General features: G+C 47.2%; 1 protein-coding gene across 1 annotated transcript in view; it reads right to left on the bottom strand.

Annotated features, from left to right (window-relative positions):
• Positions 1-1509: 1509 nt before the first annotated feature.
• Positions 1510-26260, bottom strand: part of PRKG2 (protein kinase cGMP-dependent 2) — a 58481-nt gene continuing 33730 nt past the window's right edge. Inside the window, exons 10-18 of the mRNA XM_038759648.1 lie at positions 25450-25591; positions 20474-20610; positions 18125-18214; positions 16465-16606; positions 7557-7720; positions 4953-5075; positions 4378-4440; positions 3890-3956; positions 1510-1605 (exon numbers count right to left, since the gene is read on the bottom strand). Of these exons, the coding sequence (XP_038615576.1) occupies positions 1510-1605; positions 3890-3956; positions 4378-4440; positions 4953-5075; positions 7557-7720; positions 16465-16606; positions 18125-18214; positions 20474-20610; positions 25450-25591 (1024 nt within the window). The remainder of the gene's footprint in view (positions 1606-3889; positions 3957-4377; positions 4441-4952; positions 5076-7556; positions 7721-16464; positions 16607-18124; positions 18215-20473; positions 20611-25449; positions 25592-26260) is intronic.

Raw genomic sequence — 26260 nt, 5'->3', positions numbered from 1 at the left:
CCCAGCCTGGGACACTCTGCCAGCCAAGGGAGGACCTGCGGGCGGGTCAGGAGCATGACACCTCTTGGCTCTGCCACGGTTCCCTCATTGCACCCAGACCCCCACATCTGGGGTCTGTTGGAGGAGACACAGAGCCCCGGAGACCTGCCGCCGGGCAGCACGGCTCCAATCTTGGGGCTGATGACTTTGGCTCCAAGGCCTGGGGCGAGCAGCGAGGGCCGATGCCACTTGCTTCGCTGACCAGCCCCCGACCGGCCGTCCACCATCAGGCACTGCTTTAAAAAGCGGGCATCCTCTGGTTCCCACCCAGGATGGCGCAGAGGGGAAAGTCGATTCGATCCAGCCTGCCCTTCCAGGAGCTGCCGTTGAACCGGATTCTTTTTCCCACCTCAATACCCGGAGCCCTATATCCACTTCCCGGCCTGCACTCTCTATGCTGTTCTCCCCTCCCCTCCCGCCTCACCTCCCTCTGTTTACCGTGCCAGAGGGAAGACCACCTAGCCACGAACCCCCTGGGTCTCGGGTCTAGGAAAACTCCAGGTCTCCCCTCCTCTTTTCCGGCCTTTCCCGTTTCCTTCCCCGTGTCTCCACTTGACGGTTGCATTAGGGGGCTGAAAGGACCTGGCCTGGGGAGGAAATTGAAAAAATAGGCCAGATGAATCAGAGCCTTCGCTCTGGCGCGAATCTGGCTGGGTGTCCTTGCTTGTCCCTGAGAGAACGCAATTGGGCTATGGCTAATGTCCAAAGATGGGGCTGGTCTGAGCCAAGGCCCCTCATCTTTCTCAGCTCCTGTCTGCTAACGGGCCTCGACAGAAAAAGATTCAAACTCGCAGCCCACCTAAGCCTATCCCAGCCGGGCCTGAGACCACAGGCAGTGAGGCAGCAGGAAGCAGCAGGGCCTAGTGGAGAGGGCACAGGCCTGAGAGTCAGGAGGACCTGGGTTCTAATCCCGGCTCTCTCCTTGTCTGCTGTGTGACCTTGGGCAAGTCACTTCGCTTCTCTGGGCCTCATTTACCTCATCTATAAAAGAGGGATTGAGGCTGTTATCTTAATCCCCATTTTTTTACAGTTGAGGTAGCTGAGGCCCGCAGAAGTGGAGAGACTTGCCCAAGGCCACACAGTGGACACGTGGCGGAGCCGGGATTAGAACCCGGGTCCTCCTATCTCCCAGGCCCGTGCTCTATCCACTAAGCCACACTGCTTCTGAATAGCATACTCTCCCAAGTGCTTAGTACAGTGCTCTGCACGCAGTAAGCGCTACATAAATGCGATTGATTGAGAAGCCTAAGGGCCGAGGTGGACTGTCCGATGGAGCCGCCAGTTCTATCGGGCCTTGGGAGGGGTTTCCTCACGGCCTTCTGGTTTCACCATCTCGCCCTCCTTCCAAGACCTGAAGCCTTTGCGGGCGGCTGTCATGGGTGGAGCGGGTCCACGGGTCCTTTCAGGGCACATCTGGTCTGCCCTCCCCTCCTCCTCGGGGAACCGGAGGGCGGGGAATTCCTTGCTCCTTCAGAAGTCACGGTCCCAGCCGGAAAGTTCATCGGGAGGAGTGCCCTTGTCAGGAGGGTAGCTGTCGAAGTAGCTGTGATCCGTGGGTCCGCTGAGCTAGCACAGAGTGATGAACCAAGTCACGGAAGCGCTGATGGCCCACCCCCGCATCCCAGTCCACGGCCCGCACGTTCTCAGAGTTGGGAGCGACGGGGGGCATCCAGTCCTTCTCCCTGGCCCCACCCCAGGTCCCACCCCCCCAGGACTCACCTCCCCCTCTTTCCCCACCATATAATAATAATAATAATAATAATGATGGATACTTGTTAAGCGATTACTATGTGCCAGGCACCATAACTAATCAATCAATCAATCAATCGTATTTATTGAGCGCTTACTGTGTGCAGAGCACTGTACTAAGCTCTGGGGAAGTACGAGTTGGCAACATATAGAGACGGTCCCTACCCAACAGTGGGCTCTAAGCAATGTAGCCTAGTGGAAAGAGCACAGGGCAGGGAATAAGAGGATGTGGCTTCTAATCCCAGCTCTACCATGTATCTGCTAGGTGATCTTGGGCAAATCACTTCATTTCTCTGTGCCTCAATTACCTCATCTGTAAAATGGGGATTAAGAGTGTGAGCCCCACGTGGGACCCCCGCACTTAGAATAGTGTTTTCATACATAGTAAGCACTTAACGAGTACTATAATTATTATTCTAGACTGCGAGCCCGTTGTTGGGTAGGGACCGTCTCTATATGTTGCCAACTTGTACTTCCCAAGTGCTTAGTCCAGTGCTCTGCACTCAGTAAGCACTCAATAAATACGATTGAATGAATGCATAATGAATGAATAAATATGCTTGTACATATTTATTACTCTATTTATTTATTTATTTATTTTACTTGTACATATCTATTCCATTTATTTTATTTTGTTAGTATGTTTGGTTTTGTTCTCTGTCTCCCCCTTTTAGACTGTGAGCCCACTGTTGGGTAGGGACTGTCTCTATATGTTGCCAATTTGTACTTCCCAAGCGCTTAGTACAGTGCTCTGCACATAGTAACATGTCGAAGACTGAGCTCCTTGTCTTCCCTCCCAAACCTTGTCCTCTCCCTGACTTTCCCATCTCTGTTGACGGCACTACCATCCTTCCCGTCTCACAAGCCCGCAACCTTGGTGTCATCCTCGACTCCGCTCTCTCATTCACCCCTCACATCCAAGCCGTCACCAAAACCTGCCGGTCTCAGCTCCGCAACATTGCCAAGATCCGCCCTTTCCTCTCCATCCAAACCGCTACCCTGCTAATTCAAGCTCTCATCCTATCCCGTCTGGACTACTGCACTAGCCTTCTCTCTGATCTCCCATCCTCGTGTCTCTCTCCACTTCAATCCATACTTCATGCTGCTGCCCGGATTATCTTTGTCCAGAAACGCTCTGGACATATCACTCCCCTCCTCAAAAACCTCCAATGGCTACCGATCAATCTGCGCATCAGGCAGAAACTCCTCACCCTGGGCTTCAAGGCTCTCCATCCCCTCGCCCCCTCCTACCTCACCTCCCTTCTCTCCTTCTACTGCCCAGCCCGCACCCTCCGCTCCTCCACCACTAATCTCCTCACTGTACCTCGCTCTCGCCTGTCCCGCCATCGACCCCCGGCCCACGTCATCCCCCGGGCCTGGAATGCCCTCCCTCTGCCCATCCGCCAAGCTAGCTCTCTTCCTCCCTTCAAGGCCCTGCTGAGAGCTCACCTCCTCCAGGAGGCCTTCCCAGATTGAGCCCCTTCTTTCCTCTCCCCCTCGTCCCCCTCTCCATCCCCCCGCCTTACCGCCTTCCCCTCCCCACAGCACCTGTATATATGTATATATGGTTGTACATATTTATTACTCTGTTTATTTATTTATTTATTTATTTTACTTGTACATTTCTATCCTACTTATTTTATTTTGTTGGTATGTTTGGTTCTGTTCTCTGTCTCCCCCTTTTAGACTGTGAGCCCACTATCGGGTAGGGACTGTCTCTATGTGATGCCAATTTGTACTTCCCAAGCGCTTAGTACAGTGCTCTGCACATAGTAAGCGCTCAATAAATACGATTGATTGATTGATTGATTGATAGTAAGCACTCAATAAATACGATTGATGATGATGATGATGATGATGATGAATGAACGAATGCATGAATTAGTAGGAACAGGAGTAACAGTAGCATTAACTGATGGTGGAGATGATTCTCTAGGGGACCTGGACAGGGAGAATATTGTCCAATCCAGGAAAATCTCTTTCCCTGCACCAAGGACTCCAAGGGTGTGTGTGCATCTGTGTGTGCATATGGCGCTTGGGTAAACAACCAGATGCTGCAGAGAGGAGGCTGCTTCTCAGCCCCAGCGGGCACGAAACCTACCTCCCTCTTCAAAGGTGACCGGACACTCCTCGCCTTGAGTCCTTCCCAATTAAAACTATTCAGCCACCTGAGAAGGCAAGATTCCACTGTTAGCTCCCTTTCCTCCAGCATCCAAGTTTCCACTTCATTCATTCCTTCATTCAGTTGTATTTATTGAGCATTTACTGTGTGCAGAGCACTGTACTAAGCTCCTGGGAGAGTACAATAGAACAAAAAACAGATATTCCCTGTCCATGAGGAGCTTACGATCTGGAAGACATAGCACCATGGCAGAATTAAGCTTTAATCTCTGACCCTCACAACTGTTGCCCTGTACCAGGAGCAAAGAAAAGAATCAGTTGGAAATCTCTGGAGGCCACAAAGTAACCTTTGACCCATGCATTGAAGGCTCAGGGGGAGGTGAATTCATCCAAATTTTCCCAAATCTTGACTTTTCTAGGGAGAGGAAGAGAGAGAGAGGGAGGGAGGGAGAGAAAGAGGACTGATACCTGTGCTTTTTAATGCCAGAAATTCCATTCTTCAGGTTCCCCAGCCTTTCTGTGGGGCTCTGTCTAGGAAACACAGAAAAATTCACACATTCGGGCCGTTTTCACCTCCCGCTGCTCACGTTAGGGGTTTTCTGAGGTTCCGTGGGGGCAACGAGAGGTGGGCTGGCCCAGACTGAGCAGAGGAGAAGCCAGGGGTTTAGGCACTTGGGCAGTTAGGGCTGAAGCTCTTTTAATGGGTCCAGGGAGGGATTGTGAGGCTGTGAGAGCAGACTCCTTTCACCGTGTCAGGCCGAGGTGGCAAAGCGGGTAGAGGCAGGTGCCCTGGCCCCGGTTGGGAGGTGGCGGATGTGAACCAGCCCGGCCCGCGCCAACCCGCAGCTCGGCCTTCCCGAGGTCATGACCTTCCCTCTCCTCCGTCACCAACTGGGCATCCGGGCAGCCGGACACCCGGACCACTGTCATCAATCATCAATCGTATTTATTGAGCGCTTACTGTGTGCAGAGCACTGTACTAAGCGCTTGGCTGTCTGATGCCAAGACCCGATTCACCGTCCCGCCCCGCGGCGGCCTCTTACTTGCAAAGCCTGCGGATCAAATCTTCCGAGCGACGGCTGATATTTTTGGGAAAATCCATCTTTTCGATCCCTTTGAGAATCAAATTGTAGGTCATCATCTGGTCAGTCCCACAGAATGGGGGGCTGGGAAGACATCCGAGACAGGACGCGTTCAGAGAGCGGCAGGATAAGTGCACGAGCGGGAATCAGGATCCCCCCCCAGTCCCCGCTCCCAGGGATCATCATCAATCGTATTTATTGAGCGCTTACTATGTGCAGAGCACTGTACTAAGCGCTTGGGAAGTACAAATTGGCACCATATAGAGACAGTCCCTACCCAACAGTGGGCTCACAGTCTAAAAGATGTCACCCATACTGGAGCTAACTGGGGCTGCTCTGGGGAGAAGTGATGCCAGGGGGCTATTTTTTTCTTAAAGTTATTTGTTAAGCACTTACTATGTGCCAGACACTGTCCTAATTGCTGGGGTAGATACGAGCTAATCAAGTTGGTCACAGTCCCTGTCCCACATGGGGCTCACAGTCTCAATCTCCATTTTACAGATGAAGTAACTGAGGCACAGAAAAGTGAATAATAATAATAATAATAACAATGGCATTTGTTAAGCGCTTACTATGTGCAAAGCACTGTTCTAAGTGCTGGAGGAGCGGGAATACAAGGTGATCAGGTTGTCCCACGCGGGGCTCACAGTCTTAATCCCCATTTGTGATTTACCCGAGGACACATAGCAGACAAGTGGAGGAGCTGGATTAGAGAAGCAGCGTGGCTCAGTGGGAAGAGCCCGGGCTTTGGAGTCAGAGGTCATGGGTTCAAATCCCACCTCTACCACTTGTCAGCTGTGTGACTTTGGGCAAGTCACTTCACTTCTCTGGGCCTCAGTTCCCTCATCTGTAAAATGGGGATTAAGGCTGTATTACTCTATTTATTTGAAGCAGCGTGGCTCAGTGGAAAGAGCACGGGCTTTGGAGTCAGAGATCATGGGTTCAAATCCCACCTCTACCACTTGTCAATCAATCAATCGTATTTATTGAGCGCTTACTGTGTGCAAAGCACTGTACTAAGCGCTTGGGAAGTCCAAGTTGGCGACATATAGAGACGGTCCCTACCCAACAGTGGGCTCACAGTCTAGAAGGGGGAGACAGAGAACAAAAACTTTGGGCAAGTCACTTCACTTCTCTGGGCCTCAGTTCCCTCATCTGCAAAATGGGGATTAAGACTGCATTACTCTATTTATGCCAATTTGTACTTCCCAAGCGCTTAGCACAGTGCTCTGCACACAGTAAGCGCTCAATAAATACGATTGAATGAATGAATGAATGAAATGAATGAATGAACCCAGGTCCTCTGACTCCCAGCCCGTGCTTTATTCACTAGACCACGCTGCTTCTCTTCCTTGGGAGAAGAGGCCGACGAACCAGGGGGTTTATTCTACAGCCCTTTGGCAGCCTGCTAACCGAGGAGGGGACATCTCGGCACGATAAATAATAATAATGCCTTGATTACTACATCAGCCTCCTCGCTGACCTCCCTGCCTCCTGTCTCTCGCCACTCTTCACTCTGCTGTCCAGATCATTTTTCTACCAAGCCTTTCGGTCCGTGTTTCCCCATTCCTCGAGACCCTCCAGTGATTGCCCATCCACCTCTCTCCCCCTCCATGCCCCTCTCCCCCTCGTCCCCCTCTTCATCCCCCCCATCTTACCTCCTTCCCTTCCCCACAGCACCTGTATATATGTATATATGTTTGTACAGATTTATTACTCTATTTATTTATTTAATTTACTTGTACATATCTATTCTATTTATTTTATTTTGTTAGTATGCTTGGTTTTGTTCTCTGTCTCCCCCTTTTAGACCGTGAGCCCACTGTTGGGTAGGGACTGTCTCTATATGTTGCCAACTTGGACTTCCCAAGCACTTAGTACAGTGCTCTGCACACAGTAAGCGCTCAATAAATACGATTGATGATGATGATGATGATGATCCACCTCCGCTTTAAACAGAAACTCTTTACCGTTAGGTTTAAAGCAATCACCTTGCCCCCTCTTACCTCACCTCCTGATTTTCTACTCCGACCCAGCTAAAACACCTCACTCCTCTAATGCCAAACTACTCCCCGTACCTGGACGTCGTCTATCTCACTGCCGGCCTCTCGCCCACATCCCGCCTCTGGCCTGGAGAATCCTCCCTCTTCCTGCCCAACAGACGATCACTCTCCCCACCTTTAAAACCTTATTAAAATCCCATCTCCTCCAAGAGGTCTTCCCTGACTAATCCCTCATATATGCTTGTACATATTTATTACTCTATTTATTTATCTTACTTGTACATATGTATTCTATTTATTTTATTTTGTTAGTATGTTTGGTTTTGTTGTCTGTCTCCCCCTTCTAGACCGTGAGCCCACTGGTGGGTAGGGGCCGTCTCTGTGTGTTGCCGACTTGTACTTCCCAAGCGCTTAATCCAGTGCTCTGCACACAGTAAGTGCTCAATAAATACAATTGATTGATTGATTGATTGATAACAAACACCACAATTATGATTATTATTGTTACAGTATTACTCTCCTCCCGATCCCCATCAGCCCGTAGCCGGCGGCAGGCCCTTACTTGCCAGCGAGAAGTTCATACACCAGGACGCCCAGGGACCAGAAGTCCACACTGCAGTCGTGGCCCTTGTTGAGGATCACCTCAGGGGCCACGTATTCCGGAGTCCCACAGAATGTCCAGGTTTTTTGTCCAGATCCGATCTTCTTGGCAAATCCGAAATCCACCTGCCGAGGAATGGGCGAGCAGTTCAGAGAGACCCCCTTATGCCCCGGGCACGGAGAACAATCAATCGATCAATCCGTGGTCTTTATTAATAATAATAATGGCATCTATTAAGCGCTTACTAAGTGCAAAGAACTGTTCTAAGCGCTATGGAGGTTACAAGGTGATCAGTTTGTCCCACGGGGGGCTCACAGTCTTCATCCCCATTTTACGGATGAGGTGACTGAGGCTCAGAGAAGTGAAGTGACTTGCCCAAAGTCACACAGCTGACAATTGGCGGAGCTGGGGTTTGAACCCACGGCCTCTGACTCCAAAGCCCAGGCTCTTTCCACTGAGCCATGCTGCTTCTCTATTAAGTGCTTCCTATGTGCAGAGCGCTGCACTAAGTGTTTGGGAGAGTACAGTAAAACAGTCAGTGAGTCAATCGTATTTATTTGGTGCTTACTGTGTGCAGAGCACTGTACTAAGTGCTCGGGAGAGTATTATAGAATGATACGTGTGACTCTGGGCAAGTCACTTAACTTCTCTGGGCCTCAGTTCCCTCATTTGTAAAATGGGGATTAAGACTGCGAGCCCCACATGGGACAACCACATCACCTTATAACCTCCCCAGTGCTTAGAACAGTGCTTTGCACATAGTAATAATAATAATAATAATAATAATAATAATATTGGCATTTATTAAGTGCTTACTATGTGCAAAGCACTGTTCTAAGCGCTGGGGAGGTTACAAGGTGATCAGGTTGTCCCTCGGGGGGCTCACAGTCTTAATCCCCATTTTCCAGATGAGGTCACTGAGGCTCAGAGAAGTGCAGTGACTTGCCCAAAGTCACACAGCTGACAATTGGCGGAGCTGGGATTTGAACCCATGACCTCTGACTCCAAAGCCCGGGCTCTTTCCACTGAGCCATGCTGCTTCTCTATTAAGTACTTATTATGTGCAGAGCACTGCACTAAGCGTTTGGGAGAGTACAGTAAAACAGTCAGTGGGTCATTCATATTTATTTAGTGCTTACTGTGTGCAGAGCACCGTACCAAGCGCTTGGGAGAGTACTATAGAATCAATCCATCAATCAATCAATCAATCAATCAATCGTATTTATTGAGCACTTCCTGTGTGCACAGCACTGTACTAAGCACTTGGGAAGTACAAGTTGGCAACCTATAGAGACAGTCCCTACCCAACAGTGGGCTCACAGTCTAATGTGTGACTCTGGGCAAGTCACTTAATTTCTCTGGGCCTCAGTTCCCTCACCTGTAAAATGGGGATTAAGACTGCGAGCCCCACATGGGACAACCGCATCACCTTACAACCTCCCCAGCACTCAGAACAGTGCTTTGCACATAGTAATAATAATAATAATGGCATTTATTAAGCACTTACTATGTGCAAAGCACTGTTCTAAGCGCTGGGGAGGTTACAAGGTGATCAGTTTGTCCCACGGGGGGCTCACAGTCTTAACCCCCATTTTACAGATGAGGTAACTGAGGCACAGAAAAGTTAGCGCTTAAAAATGCTATTATTATTATTATTATCATTATTATTACAACAGATACATTCCCTGCCCACAGTGAGCTTACACTCTAGCAGGGGGGACAGCGGACATGTTCCCTGCCCTTAATGAGCTTATCAATCAATCAATCAATCATATTTATTGAGCACTTACTGTGTGCAGAGCACTGTACTAAGCGCTTGGGAAGTGCAAGTTGGTGGGGCTCCATTTCATTGTGGAGGCTGTAGGAAGCCATCCTCCAGATCAATTAATCATTTATTGAGCGCTTGCTGTGTGCAGAGCACTGTACTATGCACTTGGAAGAGGGCCTTCCTAGACCGAGCCCCCATTTTCCTCTCCTCCTCCCCATCCCTCCTGCCCTACCTCCTTCCCCTCCCCACAGCACCTGTATATATAGGGACCGTCTCTATATAATAATAATAATAATAATAATAATAATAATGGCATTTGTTAAGCGCTTACTATGTGCAGAGCACTGTTCTAAGTGCTGGCGGGGTTACAAGGTGATCAAGCTGTCCCATGTGGGGCTCACAGTCTTAACCCCCATTTTACAGATGAGGTAACTGAGGCTCAGAGAAGTTAAGTGACTTGCCCAAGGTCACACAGCAGACATGTGTTACCAACTTGTACTTCCCAAGCGCTTAGTACAGTGCTCTGCACACAGTAAGCGCTCAATAAATATGATTGAATGAATGAATATGTTTGTACAGATTTATTACTCTATTTATTTTACTTGTATATATTTACTATTCTGTTTATTTTGTTAATGATGTGCATCTAGCTTTATTTCTATTTATTCTGATGACTTGACACCTGTCCACATGCTTTGTTTTGTTGTCCGTCTCCCCCTTCTAGACTGTGAGCCCGTTGTTGGGTTGGGACCATCTCTATATGTTGCCAACTTGGACTTCCCAAGCGCTTAGCCCAGTGCTCTGCACACAGTAAGTGCTCAATAAATACGACTGAATGAATGACTATGTTTGTACAGATTTATTACTCTATTTTACTTGTCCACATTTACTATTCTATTTATTTTGTTAATGATGTGCATCTAGCTTTATTTCTATTTATTCTGACTACTTGACACCTGTCCACGTGTTTTGTTTTGTTGTCCGTCTCCCCCTTCTAGGCTGCGAGCCCGTTGTTGGGTAGGGACCGTCTCTAGATGTTGCCGACTTGGACTTCCCAAGCGCTTAGTCCAGTGCTCTGCACACAGTAAGTGCTTAATAAATACGATTGAATGAATGAATGAATAATATAATAATAAACTGATACATTTGCCACTATGAGGAGATAATGTGCTCCATTGCCTTCCAAAGAAATTTTCTCCTCCACTGGGCTATTTTCTTTGGGCTCTGCTGCTTCTCTGCCCTACTTGCCCTCCCTTCTGCTTTGCTATACACTTTGGTCTGTAATAATAATAACAATAATGGTATTTGATAAATGCTCACTATGTGGTGAACACTGTTCTAAGCGTCGGGATAGATACAAGCTAATCAGCCCCAGTCCCACATGGGCCTCACAGTCTTAATCCCCATTTTACAGGTGAGGTCACTGAGGCCCAGAGAAGTGAAGTGACTTGCCCAAGGTCACACAGCAGACAAGTGGAGGAGCCGGGAGTAGAACCCACGTCCTCTGACTTCCAAGCCCAGGCTCTTGACAATAGGTCAAACTGTACTCCTTAAGCAATACTAATAATAATAATAATGGCATTTATTAAGTGCTTACTATGTGCAAAGCACTGTTCTAAGCACTGGGGAGGTTACAAGGCGATCAGGTTGTCCCACGGGGGGCTCACAGTCCTCATCCCCATTTTACAGATGAGGTAACTGAGGCACAGAGAAGTGAAGTGACTTGCCCAAAGTCACACAGCTGACTAGTGGCAGAGCCGGGATTTGAACCCATGACCTCTGACTCCAAAGCCCGGGCTCTTTCCACTGAACCACGCTGCTTCTCAGCAATCTGATACCACCCCACCCCCAGCCTCACAGCACTTATGTGCGGCGCTTAGAACAGTGCTTTGCACATAGTAAGTGCTTAATAAATGCCATTATTATTATTATGTACATCTCCTTATACTCTGCGGCTTCCCCTCTTTGTCATTTTACTTTAATGTCTCCCTTCCCCTCAGAATGTAAGCTCCTTAATAATAATAATTAATAATGATAATTATTATTATGGCATTTGTTAAGTGCTTGGCATATAGTAAGCACTTAATCAATCAATCAACCATATTTATTGAGCACTTACTGTGTGCAGACCACTGTACTAAGCGCTTGGGAAGCACTTACTATGCTTACTATGTGCCAAGCACTGTTCTAAGCGCTGAGGTAGTTACAAGGTAATCATCATCAATCGTATTTATTGAGCGCTTACTATGTGCAGAGCGCTGTACTAAGCGCTTAGCACTGTACTAATCAGGTTGTCCCACGTGGGGCTCACAGTCTTAATCCCCATTTTACAGATGAGGGAACTGAGGCTCAGAGAAGTGACTTGTCCAAGGCCACACTTGCTGCTTGAGATTGTGTTGACCAACTCTATTGTACTTTATTCTCCCAAGTTCTTAAGTCGGTGCTCTCTGCCCTGTAGGTGCCCAAAAAATACCACTGATTGACTGATTAACTGATTGAACCGAAGAAGGAATGGTCAGGGCTCTTGCAACTTGGAGAAACCGAGGCCGAGACGGGACGTGATTGAAATTTCTAAAATGATTAAGGAGGTGCGCAAACGTGGAATTGTCGTTTACTACATCTCCGTCACAGGGGAAAGGACAGGCAATGGGGTAGTTTTTACTGTGATAGAGGTTTTTGCTGTTATTGATGCCGCGTACAATCAACCTCCTTAACTTCTCTCTGTTCCCTGCTTGGTGAGTGATGTAGCATTTCCTTTCATTCATTTTGAATTGACCATCCTCAAGCTGGTCCCGGTGGTAATAATAATAATAATAAATAATTATTAATTATTAATCTTTATTAATTATTATTAATATTAATTATTATATCTTTTATTATTATTGTGGTATTGGCTAAGCTGCTTACTATGTGCCAAACACCGTACTTAACTCTAAGGTAGAGAAGCAGTGTGGCTCAGTGGAAAGAGCCCAGGCTTGGGAGTCAGAGGTCATGGGTTCAAATCCCGGCTCCGCCACTTGTCAGCTGTGTGACTTTGGGCAAATCACTTAACTTCCCTGTGCCTCAGTCACCTCATCTGTAAAATGGGGATTAAGACTGTGAGCCCCACGTGGGACAACCTCATCACCTTGTAGCTTCCCCAGAGCTTAGAACAGCGCTTTGCACATAGTAAGTGCTTAATAAATGCCATTATTATTATTATTACAAGCTGCGTGACTCAGTGGAAAGAGCACAGGCTTGGGAGTCAGAGGTCATGGGTTCAAATCCCAGCTCCGCCAACTGTCAGCTGGGTGACTTTGGGCAAGTCACTTAACTTCTCTGGGCCTCAGTTACCTCATCTGTAAAATGGGGATTGACTGGGAGCGCCCTGTGGGACAACCTGATCACCTTGTAGCCTCCCCAGCACTTAGAACAGTGCTTTGTATATAGTAAGCACTTAATAAATGCCATCATTATTATTATACAAGGTAATCAGGTCCCACGTGAGACTTAGAATGTATGTAGGAGAGAGAACAGGCATTGAATCCGCATTTTGCAGATGAGAGAACGGGGGCACAGAAAAGTAAAGTGACTCGCCCAAAGTGCTTCTGATTTGTACTTTCCAAGCGCTTAGTACAGTGCTCTGCACACAGCAAGCACTTGATAACGCGATTGAATGAATGAATAAATGAATGAAGTGGCAGAGTGGGATTTCTAATCCCCAGGTCCTCTGATTCCCAAGGCTGTGCACTTTCCACTGGGCCACACTGCTCCTCTTTTTTTTTTTTAATGGCATTTATTAAGCGCTTCCTATGTGCAAAGCACAGTTTTCACTTAAAACTAGGCCTTGGCCAAGTCGCTTCACTTCTCTGTGCCTCGGTTCCCTCATCTGTAAAATGGGGATGAAGACTGTGAGCCTTATGTGGGACAGGGATTGTGTCCAACCTGATTAGCTTGGGGTCTACCCCAGCGTTTCGTACAGTGCCTGGCCCATAGTAAGCCCTTTACAAAGGCAACGATTTGTATCAGCTGTGTGACTTCGGGCAAGTCACTTCGCTTCTCTGGGCCTCAGTTCCCTCATCTGCAAAATGGGGATGAAGACTGTGAGCCTTATGTGGGACAGGGATTGTGTCCAACCTGATTAGCTTGGGTCTACCCCAGCGTTTCGTACAGTGCCTGGCCCATAGTAAGCCCTTTACAAAGGCAACGATTTGTATCAGCTGTGTGACTTCGGGCAAGTCACTTCGCTTCTCTGGGCCTCAGTTCCCTCATCTGTAAAATGGGGATGAAGACTGTGAGCCCCTCGTGGGACAGCCACTTAGAACAGTGCTTCGCACATAGTAAGCACTTAACAAATGCCATCATTATTATTATTATCATTATTATTGCTGTTGTTATTGTCATTAATATTATTTCTGAGGAAGGAGGGCTCTCTGCTGACTTGAAAGCCCGCAAAACCGCTTTATTTTCTTTTATTTTCTGACTGGCTTTGCTGCCACCTTGTGAGGAAACTGGATCGAGAACTGAATCGCAGTTTTGGCCTGGCTCATTTGAGAGGCCGCGAGGTAGAAACAAAAACCTGAGCTAATAATAATAATAATAATAATAATAATAATAATAGTATTTATTAAGTGCTTACTATGTGCAAAGCATTGTTCTAAGCACTGGGGAGGTTACAAGGTGATCAACTTGTCCCACGGGGGTCTCACAGTCTTAATCCCCATTTTTCCAATGAGGGAACTGAGGCGCAGAGAAGTGAAGTGACTTGCCCAAAGTCACCCAGCTGACAAGTGGCGGAGCCGGGATTTGAACCCATGACCTCTGACTCCAAAGCCCGGGCTTTTTCCACAGAGCCACGCTGCTTCTCATGGCCAACGAGCCAGCTTGGAGGGTAGAAGAGAGGTGGGCATTGCCCAGAGGCTGGCAGCTGTTGGAAAAGCTGCACTTTAGAAAGGAAAGTAGGACTGACCAGAAAGGATCTTTTTTAAAAAATGGTATTTGAGTGCTTACTATGTGCCAGGCATCGTACTAAGTGCTGGGACGGATTCTTTTAGACTGTGAGCCCACTGTTGGGTAGGGACCGTCTCTATATGTTGCCAACTTGTACTTCCCAAGCGCTTAGTACAGTGCTCTGCACACAGTGAGCGCTCAATAAATACGATTGATGATGATGGGACGGATAAAAGGGAATCAGGTTTGACACAGTCCCCGTCATTCATTCATTCACTCATATTTATTGAGTGCTTACTGTGTGCAGAGCACTGTACTAAGCGCTTGGGAAGTACAAGTTGGCAACATATAAAGATGGTCCCTAACAACAGCGGGCTCACAGTCTGTCCCACATAGGGTTCACAGTTTTAATCCCCATTTTACAGGTGGGGGGAACTGAGGCACAGAATAGTTAAGTGACTCTGCTCAAGGTCATTTAGCAGACAAATGGTGGTGCCAGGATTAGAACACAGGTCCTCAGACTCCCGGGCCAATGCTCTTTCCATTAAGCCACGCTGCTCTTCATGGAAGCAGCGTGGTTCAGTGGAAAGAGCCCGGGCTTTGGAGTCAGAGGTCATGGGTTCAAATCCCGGCTCCTCCAATTGTCAGCTGGGTGACTTTGGGCAAGTCACTTCGCTTCTCTGGGCCTCAGTTCCCTCATCTGTCAAATGGGGATGAAGACTGCGAGTCCCCCGTGGGACAACCTGATCACCTTGTAACCTCCCCAGCGCTTAGAATAGTGCTTTGCACATAGTAAGCGCTTAATAAATGCCATCATCATCATCGTCATGGAAGCAATATGAAGGCAAGGTCTGGGAAAGACTCTCAGTGAATCAAGGAATCAGTAGCATTCACTGCGTACTTATTACAAGCCCAGCACTATACAAAAATGCTTGGGAGAATAACAGAATTAGTATGCCCACTGCTGGGTAGGGACTATCTCTATATGTTGCCAATTTGTACTTCCCAAGCGCTTAGTACAGTGCTCTGCACACAGTAAGTGCTCAATAAATACGATTGATGATGATGATGATACAACAATCAATTAATGATATTTGTTGAGCACTTTGTGCTGAGTTTATGATTAAATACTTGAGACACTACAATAGAATAAGTACTTGTGATCGCTCTATGCGAAGACCATTGTGATCATCATCAATCGTATTTATTGAGCACTTACTATGTGCAGAGCACTGTACTAAGCGCTTGGGAAGTACAAATTGGCAACATATAGAGACGGTCCCTACCCAACAGTGGGCTCACAGTCTAAAAGGGGGAGACAGGAAATATGTCTGCTTTTCTGTTGTATTCTCTCAAGCGCTTCGTACAATGCTTTGTACACAGTAAGTGCTCGATAAATTAATTCATTATCGTATTTATTGAGTGCTTACTGTGTGCAGAGCACTGTACTAAGCTCTTGGGAAGTACAAGTCGGCAACATATATGACTGAATGAAGGAATGGAGGTATCACTCAATGCTCCAGCTGTTGTGAGCAAGGGAATGTGTCTGTTATATTGTTATACATTTATTTATTTTACTTGTACATATCTATTCTATTTATTTTATTTTGTTAGTACGTTTGGTTTTGTTCTCTGTCTCCCCCTTTTAGACTGTGAGCTCACTGTTGGGTAGGGACTGTCTCTATATGTTGCCAATTTGTACTTCCCAAGCGCTTAGTACAGTGCTCTGCACACAGTAAGCGCTCAATAAATACGATTGATGATGTTGATGATGATGATACTGTACTCGAGCGCTTAGTACAGTGTCCTGCGCATGGTAAGCGCACGGTAAATACGATTGACGGACTGTCACGTCGCTGTTCTGCACCTCCCAAGCACCTACTAATGATAATAATAATGATGATGATGGCATTTGTTAAACGCTCACTGTTCTAAGCGCTGGTACAATGCACCACCCCTCTAGACTGTGAGCTCCTTGTGGGCAGGGAATGTGTCGGTTTGTTGTTTTAGCGTCCTCTCCTGAGTGCTCAGTACAGTGCTCTGCACACAGTAAGCGCTCAAACTACACGAGCGAATGACGAATGAATGAATGAGGTGGGCACCCAACAAATACTCCTACTTACTATCGCCACCCTTGATCTGGCTTCACCCAGGAGACCGTTTTCACCTTACCAACTTGAGATAGCCCGCGCTGTCCAAAATCAAATTCTCTGGTTTCAGGTCCCTGTAGATAACTCCCATCTGATGCAGATAATCCAACGCCTCTGTCACACAGGCAACACAGAACTTGGAGGTGGGTTCGTCAAAGCTACCCCTGCAAAGGGAAGAGAAGCAGCGTGACTCAGTGGAAAGAGCCCGGGCTTGGGAGCCGGAGGTTGTGGGTTCTAATCATTCCTTCATTCAATCGTATTTATTGAGCGCTTACAGTGTGCAGAGCACTGTACTAAGTGCTTGGGAAGTACAAGTTGGAAACACATAGAGACGGTCCCTACCCAAGAGCGGGCTCACAGTCTAGAAGGGGGAGACAGACGACGAAACAAAACATATTAACAAAATAAAATAGAATAAGTATGTACAAATAAAATAATAGAGTAAGAAATACGTACAATCATATACATATATACAGGTGGTGTGGGGAGGGGAAGGAGGTAAGGTGGGGGTGATGGGGAAGTGGAGGAAGGGGAGAGGAAAGACGGGGCTCGGTCTGGGAAGGCCTCCTGGAGAAGGTGAGCTCTCAGTAGGCTCAGTGGAAAGAGCACGGGCTTTGGACGCTTGTCAGCTGTGTGACTTTGGGGAAGTCACTTCTCTGGGCCTCAGTTACCTCATGTGGAAAGTGGGGGTGAAGACTGGGAGCCCCCCGTGGGACAACCTGATCATCTTGTATCCACCCCAGCACTTAGAACAGGGCTTCGTACATAGTAAGTGCTTAACAAATGCCATTATTATTATTAAAGAATAAAGGTTTTTTATCCATTCAGTCATTCGAGCGTATTTATTGAGCACTTAGTGTGCAGAGCACTGTACTAAGCACCTGGGAGAGTACAACAATACCCTTCCCCTTCTAGACTGTGAGCCCACTGTTGGGTAGGGACCGCCTCTATATGTTGCCAACGTGTACTTCCCAAGCGCTTAGTACAGTGATCTGCACACAGTAAGTGCTCAATAAATACGATTGAATGAATGAATGAATGAACAATAAGCAGACACATTCCCTGCCCACGGTGAGTTGATGGTCTCGGCTGGGCATGAATCCTCAGACTAATAATAATAATAGTAATAATAATGGTATTTGTTAAGCGCTTACTATGGGCCAGGCACTGTACTAAGCACTGGGGTGGATACAAGCAAATCGGGCTGGACATAATCCCTGTCCTTCATGGGGCTCACAGTATTAATCCACATTTTACAGATGAGGGAACTGAGGCAGAGGCCACACAGCAGACAAGTGGCGGAACATCCTTTCTCTGTGCCTCAGTTCCTTCATCTGGAAAATGTAGATTAAGACTGTGAGCCCCATTTGGGATAAGGACTGGGTCCAACCTGATTAACCACCCCGGCGCTTACATAGCTATTCTATTTATTTTATTTTGTTAGTATGTTTGGTTTTGATCTCTGTCTCCCCCTTTTAGACTGTGAGCCCACTGTTGGGTAGGGACTGTCTCTATATGTTGCCAATTTGTACTTCCCAAGCGCTTAGTACAGTGCTCTGCACATAGTAAGCGCTCAATAAATACGATTGATGATGATGATGATGACAGTGCTTGGCACATAATAAGCGCTCAACAAATACCCCAATGAGGCCAGCTGCTGATTATTGGCTTGTTGATGATACCTGTCCCTGAGGATACTCCAAAGCTCTCCACCCAAGCAGGCTTCCAGCAGCATGTACACGTACTTATTGTCCTTGAAGGTACGATACAATCTGGGGAAACAGAGGCAAACGGGAATATTAGAACTGCCAGATTCAGGGATCCAGGAGTCCCAGTTCAGCCCAGTCAGGCCTGCTTTGGGGGTCCTGGCCTGAATCGATCGAGCGATCGATCGTATTTAATCATCATCAATCGTATTTATTGAGCGCTTACTATGTGCAGAGCACTGTACTAAGCGCTTGGGAAGTACAAATTGGCAACATATAGAGACAGTCCCTACCAAACAGTGGGCTCACAGTAATGAGCACTTACCGTATACAGAGCACTGTACTAAGCACTTGGGCGAGTACAGCTAGTAGACACGTTCCCAGCCCTTAGCGAGCTTACAATCTATCAATCAATCGTATTTATTGAGCGCTTGCTGTGGGCAGAGCACTGTACTAAGCGCTTGGGAAGTCCAAGTTGGCAACATATAGAGACAGTCCCTACCCAACAGCGGGCTCACAGTCTAGAAGGGGGAGACAGAGAACAAAACCAAACATATTAACAGAATAAAATAAATAGTATCTATCTAGAGGGGGAGACGGACAGTAATATAGATAAATAAATTATGGCTAGGTACATAATTCATTTTCTCAGTTGTATTTGTTGAGCTCTTACTGGGTGCAGAGCCCTGGGGACAGTACGATAGAACAATAAACAGACACATTCCCCGTCCACAACGAGCTTACAGTCTAGAAGGAGAGACAGACATTAATAGAGATAAATATATTCCAGGTACGGACATAAACGCTAGTACAGTGCTCTGCATGCAGTAAACGCTCAATAAATACGATTGATTGGTTGAGGGGGGCGGTGAGTGAACGGAGCAAGTCAGGGCGACGCAGAAGGGAGTGAGAGAAGAGGAGAGCTTCGTCCGGGAAGGCCTCTTGGAGGAGGCGGGCGTTCAATAAGGTGATGGACTGCTTTGAGCCAATGGTGAGGAGATTGTGTTTAATGCGGAGGTGGACGGGCAACCATTGGTGTTTCCTGAGGAGAGGGAAAACCCGGACCGAACATTTTTGTAGAAAAATGAGCCGGGCAGCAGAGTGAAGTATGGAGTGGGGCGTAAGGTCTGGATGCAAACAGACCAGCTTTGGAGTGAAACAATCAGGAAAGAGCCCAGGCCTGGAAATCAGAGCACGTGGGTTCATGGCTCAGTGAAAAAGAGCCCGGGCTTTGGAGTCAGAGGTCATGGGTTCAAATCCCGGCTCCACCGATCGTCAGCTGTGTGATTATGGGCAAGTCACTTCACTTCTCTGTGCCTCATCTGTAAAATGGAGATGAAGACTGTGAGCCCCCCGTGGGCCAACCTGATCACCTTGTAACCTCCCCAGAGCTTAGAACAGTGCTTTGCACACAGTAAGCACTTAATAAATGTCATCATAAATAAAATAAGTCACTTAACTTCTCTGGGCCTCAGTTACCTGATCTGGAAAATGGGGATTAAGACTGTGAGCCCCCCGTGGGACAACCTGATCACCTTGTAACCTCCCCAGTGCTTAGAACAGTGCTTTGCACATAGTAAGCGCTTAATAAATGCCATCATAAATAAAATAAGTCACAACTTCTCTGGGCCTCAGTCGCCTCATCTGGAAAATGGGGATTAAGACTGTGAGCCCCCCATGGGACAAACTGATCACCTTGTAACCTCCCCAGAGCTTAGAACAGTGCTTTGCACAAAGTAAGCACTTAATAAATGCCATTAGTATTATTATTTTTATTCTAATCCCAGCTCCATCACTTGTCTGCTACGTGACCTTGGGCAAACCACGTTGCTTCTCTGCCCCTCAGTTCCCTCATCTTTAAAATGGGGATGAAGACTGCGAGCCCCATGTGGAACACTGACTGTGTCCCACCTGATTAATCTCGTATCTCCCCCAGCGCTTAGGACAGTGCCTGACAAACAGTATGCCCTAACAAAAACAATTTAAAAAAATAAATCAATTTCCGGAGCCCTTGGTAGGCCTGGTCCCACTTACTTCATTCATTCAATTGTATTTATTGAGCACTGTGTGCAGAGGACTGTACTAAGTGCTTGGGAAGTCCAAGTTGGCAACATATAGAGACGGTCCCTACCCAACAGCGGGCTCACAGTCTAGAAGGGGGAGACAGACAACAAAACAAAACATAGTAGCAAAATAAAATAGAGTAAATACGTACAAGTAAAATAAATGAATAAATAGAGTAATAAATTCGAACAAACATATATACAGGTGCTGTGGGGAGGGGAAGGAGGGGGAGAGGAAGGAGGGAGCTCAGTCTGTCCTTACTTCACAACAAACGGAGAGCTCGCCTCTTCCAGAATCCGCTTTTCCGAGTAGATGTGTTCCTGCTGCTTCATGTCTACGATGTGCTTCTTCTTCACGCACTTCATGGCAAAGGCAACATTCTCATTCTTGACCTTCACCTTCGAAGAGAAAAGAGAAGGGAATTCGACTTCCGTCCCTACCGAAGGGGTAGGTATCTGAATATTCCGATGGACGAGACCAGCTCTGCTGTCGGGCACACTTTATTTATTTATTTTATTCGTTATTACTCTGTTTATTTTATTTGTACGTATTTATTCTATTTATTTTATTTTGTTAATATGTTTTGTTGTCTGTCTCCCCCCTCTAGACTGTGAGCCCGCTGTTGGGTAGGGACCGTCTCTAGATGTTGCCAACTTGGACTTCCCAAGCGTTTAGTCCAGCGCTCTGCACACAGTAAGAGCTCAATAAATATGATTGAATGAATTAATAAATTAATGAAAAGCCAAACCCTCGGCGGGGGGGGGCAAAAATCTCTTCCCGTTCACTGCAAGAGACATTCACACCAATCCATTAGCGGGGATGCAGAGCACTGCTGGATGCCTAGGTATCCTTGTGTAGGCACAAGCTAATCAGTTGGGACACAGTCCCTGTCCCCCATGGGGCTCCCGGCCTTAATCCCCCTTTTACAGATGAGGTAACCGAGGCCCAGAGAAGTGACTTACTCAAGGTCGCCCAGCGGACAAGTGGCTGAGCTAGGATTAGAACCCGGGTCCTCCTGACTCTCAAGCCTGGGCTGGTCCTCAGTTTCCCCAGGGGGGTAAGTGGCCCCCAGGGTGGGTTTAGCCCATCTCCATTCTTCTCTCTCTCCAACTTGGAGCTTTCCCTCTGTCCTCAGGACAACCGGGAGCACCGCTTCTTTGGGGGCAGGGATCCGATCCCTTAGACAGAGCTTGTCTGCGGACAAGACTAAGAGCACCATCATCATCATCATCATCAATCATATTTATTGAGCGCTTACTATGTGCAGAGCACTGTACTAAGCGCTTGGGAAGTACAAATTGGCAACATATAGAGACAGTCCCTACCCGACAGTGGGCTCACGGTCTAAAAGGGGGGAGACAGAGAACAAAACCAAACATACTAACAAAATAAAATAAATAGAATAGATATGTACAAATAAAATAAATAAATAAATAGAGTAATAAATCTGTATAAACATATATACATATAGACAGGTGCTGTGGGGAAGGGAAGGAGGTAAGATGGGGGGGATGGAGAGGGGGACGAGGGGGAGCCTCGTCCAAGGCGCCAGCGCAACGAGACTCCGCTTGGCGTCGGCGAAGCTCAGAAAGGAGCAGTATGTGCAAGCGAAACAGCGTGGCTCAGTGGAAAGAGCACAGCCCTAGGAGTCAGAGGTCATGGGTTCAAATCCCAGCTCTGCCGCTCATCACCTGTATGACTTTGGGCAAGCCACTTCACTTCTCTGGGCCTCCGTTATCTGTAAAATGGGGATTAAGATTGTGAGCCTCACGTGGGACAACCTGATCACCTTGTGTCCTGCCCAGCGCTTAGAACTGTGCTTTGCACCTAGTAAGCGCTTAACAAATGCCAAAATTATTATTATTATTATTATTATCATAATTATTATTAAGCAGCCATTGCTGGGGCAGGATCATTAAAATGAAAGCTAGAAACAAAACCTGATGTTTTAAGAACGTAAAACCTTATATTTACCGAAACTTAAAAAATAGAAAATTGCTCCCTGAAATAGGTATTTTTTCAACATCGAAAATCCATGCCTTTATTGTCATTTACACACATACATACACACACTTCCCATATATATATACACACACACACATTCACTTACACTTCACGTGCATACATACAGGCACATCCTCCATGCAGCCGCGCTTAGAACAGTGCTTTGCACATAGTAAGCGCTTAATAAATGCCATCATTATTATTATCATTATTATCCCACATGTACAAGCAGGCATGTACATACACATAATAATAATAATAATAATAATAATGGCATTTATTAAGCACTTACTAGGTGCAAAGCTCTGTTCTAAGCGCTGGGGAGGTTACAAGGTGATCAGACTGTCCCACGGGGGGCTCACAGTCTTAATACCCATTTTCCAGATGAGGTCACTGAGCCCCAGAGAAGTGAAGTGACTTGCCCAAAGTCACACAGCTGGCAGTTGGCGGAGTCAGGATTTGAACCCATGACCTCTGACTCCAAAGCCCGGGCTCTTTCCACTGAGCCATGCTGCTTCTCTATGCATCTGTAAAATGGGGATGAAGATTGTGAGCCTCACATGGGACAATCTGATCACACATGCATCATATATACATATCCCCATACTCATACATACACGTGAGAAGCAGCACGGCTCAGTGGAAAGAGCCCGGGCTTTGGAGTCAGAGGTCAGGGGTTCAAATGCCGGCTCCGCCAATTGTCAGCTGTGTGACTTTGGGCAAGTCACTTCACTTCTCTGAGCCTCAGTTACCTCATCTGGAAAATGGGGATGAAGACTGTGTGCCCCCCGTGGGACGACCTGATCACCTTGTAACCTCCCCAGTGCTTAGAACAGTACTTGGCACATAGTAAGCGCTTAACAAATACCATTATTATTATTATATACAACACATGCATACAACCCTATACCCTTCCACTCACACACTCACTCACCCACTCACACACTCACATATGCTCATAAAATGGGGATTAAGACTGTAAGCCCCACGTGGGACAACCTGATCACCTTGTATCCCCCAAGTGCTTAGAACAGTGCTTTGCACATAGCGCTTAACAAATACCATCACTATTATTATTATTATTATTATTATGCCCCACATGCCTTCATAAATTCATTCATTCAGTCATTATTTACTGAGGGCTTACCGTGTGCAAAGCACTGTACTAAGCGCTTGGGAGAGTACAATATAGCAATAAACAGACCCATTCCCTGTTCACAATGACAAACTTACAGTCTATGCACATCCCCCACACAATCACACACATAACACACATCCCACATGGGCACATAATAATGATGGTATTTGTTAAGCACTTACTCTGTGCAAAGCACTGTTCTAAGCTCTGGGGAGGTTACAAGATGATCAGGTTGTCCCACGGGGGGCTCACTGTTTTAATCCCCATTTTACAGATGAGGTAACTGAGGCAAAGAGAAGTTAAGTGAGTTGCCCAAAGTCACACAGCTGACAGTTGACGGAGTCGGAATTTGAACCCATGACCTCTGACTCCAAAGCCTGGGCTCTTTCCACTGAGCAACACTGCTTCTCCAAATGTCCAGATCCCCTACCTGCCCATATCCAGTCACTGTTCTACTCTGAAAGGTAAACATAGGCAGTGAGCAAAATCCTCGCTCACTCCTGAACAAAAGGAATTTTTTTAAATGGTGTTTATTAAGTGCTTACTATGTGCAAAGCACTGTTCTAAGCGCTGGGGAGGTTACAAGGTGATCAGGTTGTCCCACGGGGGGCTCACAGTCTTCATTCCCATTTGACAGATGAGGGAACTGAGGCACAGAGAAGTGAAGTGACTTGCCCAAAGTCACACAGCTGACAATTGGCGGAGCCGGGATTCGAACACATGAACTCTGACTCCAAAGCCCGGGCTCTTCCACTGAGCCATGCTGCTTCCCGGAAGCAGCATATAAGTAGCAAATAAAGAATTTGGTCTTTATTCCGTCGAGGATTCAAACAATAACAAAATAAATCAGAATCTCAGTGGGCCCTGAAGTAAACTCAGAATATGAAAATCATATCAGCTTTCGAAAGCAGAGGGTAACGTGTTCCAATCAATCAAGAGTATTTATTGAGCACCCATTAAGCACTTTAAATGCTTGGGCGGCAAGGAACGTGTCTACTACTGCTATTGTGCACTCCCAAGCATTCAGTACAGTACTCTGCACAGAGCAAGCGCTCAAGAGATACTATCAGCTAATGGGTTGAGAGTTCGAGGGTGCTGGACCTGTATATATGTATATCACCTGTATATATGTTTATATGTTTGTACATATTTATTACTCTATTTATTTTACTTGTACATATCTATTCTATTTATTTTATTTGGTTAGTATGTTTGGTTTTGTTCTCTGTCTCCCCCTTCTAGACTGTGAGCCCACTGTTGGGTAGGGACTGTCTCTAGATGTTGCCAACTTGTACTTCCCAAGCGCTTAGTCCAGTGCTCTGCACACAGTAAGCGCTCAATAAATACGATTGATTGATTGATTGATTGAAGTGACTTGCTCGTATTTATTGAGCGCTTACTGTGTGCAGAGCACTGTACTAAGCGATTGGAAAGTACAAGTTGGCAACATGTGGAGACGGTCCCTACCCAACAGTGGGCTCACAGTCTAGAAGGGGGAGACAGACAAGGAACTGAGGCAACTGAGGCACAGAGAAGTGTGACAGCTGACAAGCGGCGGAGCTGGGATTTGAACCCATGACCTGCCCCAGTTCTTTCCACACTGCTTCCTCACATGCATATACGCACACACCCAGCTACACAATACACAGACACACACACCCCATTACTCCTCCCCAGCAAACTCACAACAACACACACCCTACATATACACGTACATGTGCATCTCACAAACATACACACACACTACATGCACACCCCCCACTACTCCTCCCCAGCCCACTCACATTCATTCATTCATTCATTCAGTCGTATTTATTGAGCACTTACTGTGTGCAGAGCACTGGACTAATCAATCAATCAATCGTATTTATTGAGCGCTTACTGTGTGCAGAGCACTGTACTAAGCGCTTGGGAAGCCCAACCACTCACACCCCACGTAGACACCTACATGCGCATCACACACCACGCGTACACCCACGCCCAGCCCCCTCCCATATCAGCAAGGGAACCACCATTCTTACAGGAGGGCCGAGGCCCGGCAAGCATTAAATCTCAAAAGGCTTTTCTGAAATGTTTGAAACGTAAAACCCCTTACGAGCTCGACTCTTCCGAACCCACCAACGCCCAGTGTGGCGACAATCTCCAGGTGCTGGAACGGAGCCGAGGAGGGGAAATGAGCCACCTTCTCCTGCAGCTCGATCATCTCCAGGGACAGGGAACCGCCTCCCGTGGACCTCCTGCGGAAAGAAACCTTGACTACTCCACCATCCTCGGGGACCCAGGGGGACAAGGATCACTCCTTCTGTCCTTCTCCAGCCCAGCCCGCACCCTCCGCTCCTCTGCCGCCGCTCACCTCCTCGCTAGGCCTCGTTCTCTAATGTCCCGTTGTCGACCCCCGGCCCACATCAATCAATCAATCGTATTTATTGAGTGCTTACTGTGTGCAGAGCACTGGACTAAGCGCTTGGGAAGTCCAAGTTGGCAACATCTAGAGACGGTCCCTACCCAACAGTGGGCTCACAGTCTAAAAGGGGGAGACAGAGAACAAAACCAAACATACTAAATAAAATAAATAGAATAGATATGTACAAGTAAAATAAAAAGAGTAATAAATCTGTACAAACATATATCCATATATACAGGTGCTGTGGGGAAGAGAAGGAGGTAAGATGGGGGGATGGAGAGGGGGACGAGGGGGAGAGGAAGGAAGGGGCTCAGTCTGGGAAGGCCTCCTGGAGGAGGGGAGCTCTCAGTAGGAATGCCCGGAATGCCCTCCCTCTGCACATCCGCCAAGCTCGCTCTCTTCCTCCCTTCAAAGCCCTACTGAGCGCTCACCTCCTCCAGGAGGCCTTCCCACACTCAGCCCCCTTTTTCCTTTCCTCCTCCCCATCCCTCCCCACAGCACC

This window comes from Tachyglossus aculeatus, chromosome 17 (genome assembly GCF_015852505.1).
Source record: "Tachyglossus aculeatus isolate mTacAcu1 chromosome 17, mTacAcu1.pri, whole genome shotgun sequence".
NCBI classification, from domain to species: domain Eukaryota; kingdom Metazoa; phylum Chordata; class Mammalia; order Monotremata; family Tachyglossidae; genus Tachyglossus; species Tachyglossus aculeatus.
The sequence above is the reverse complement of the archived record's forward strand: the minus strand, read 5'-3'. Positions and strand labels throughout refer to the sequence as shown.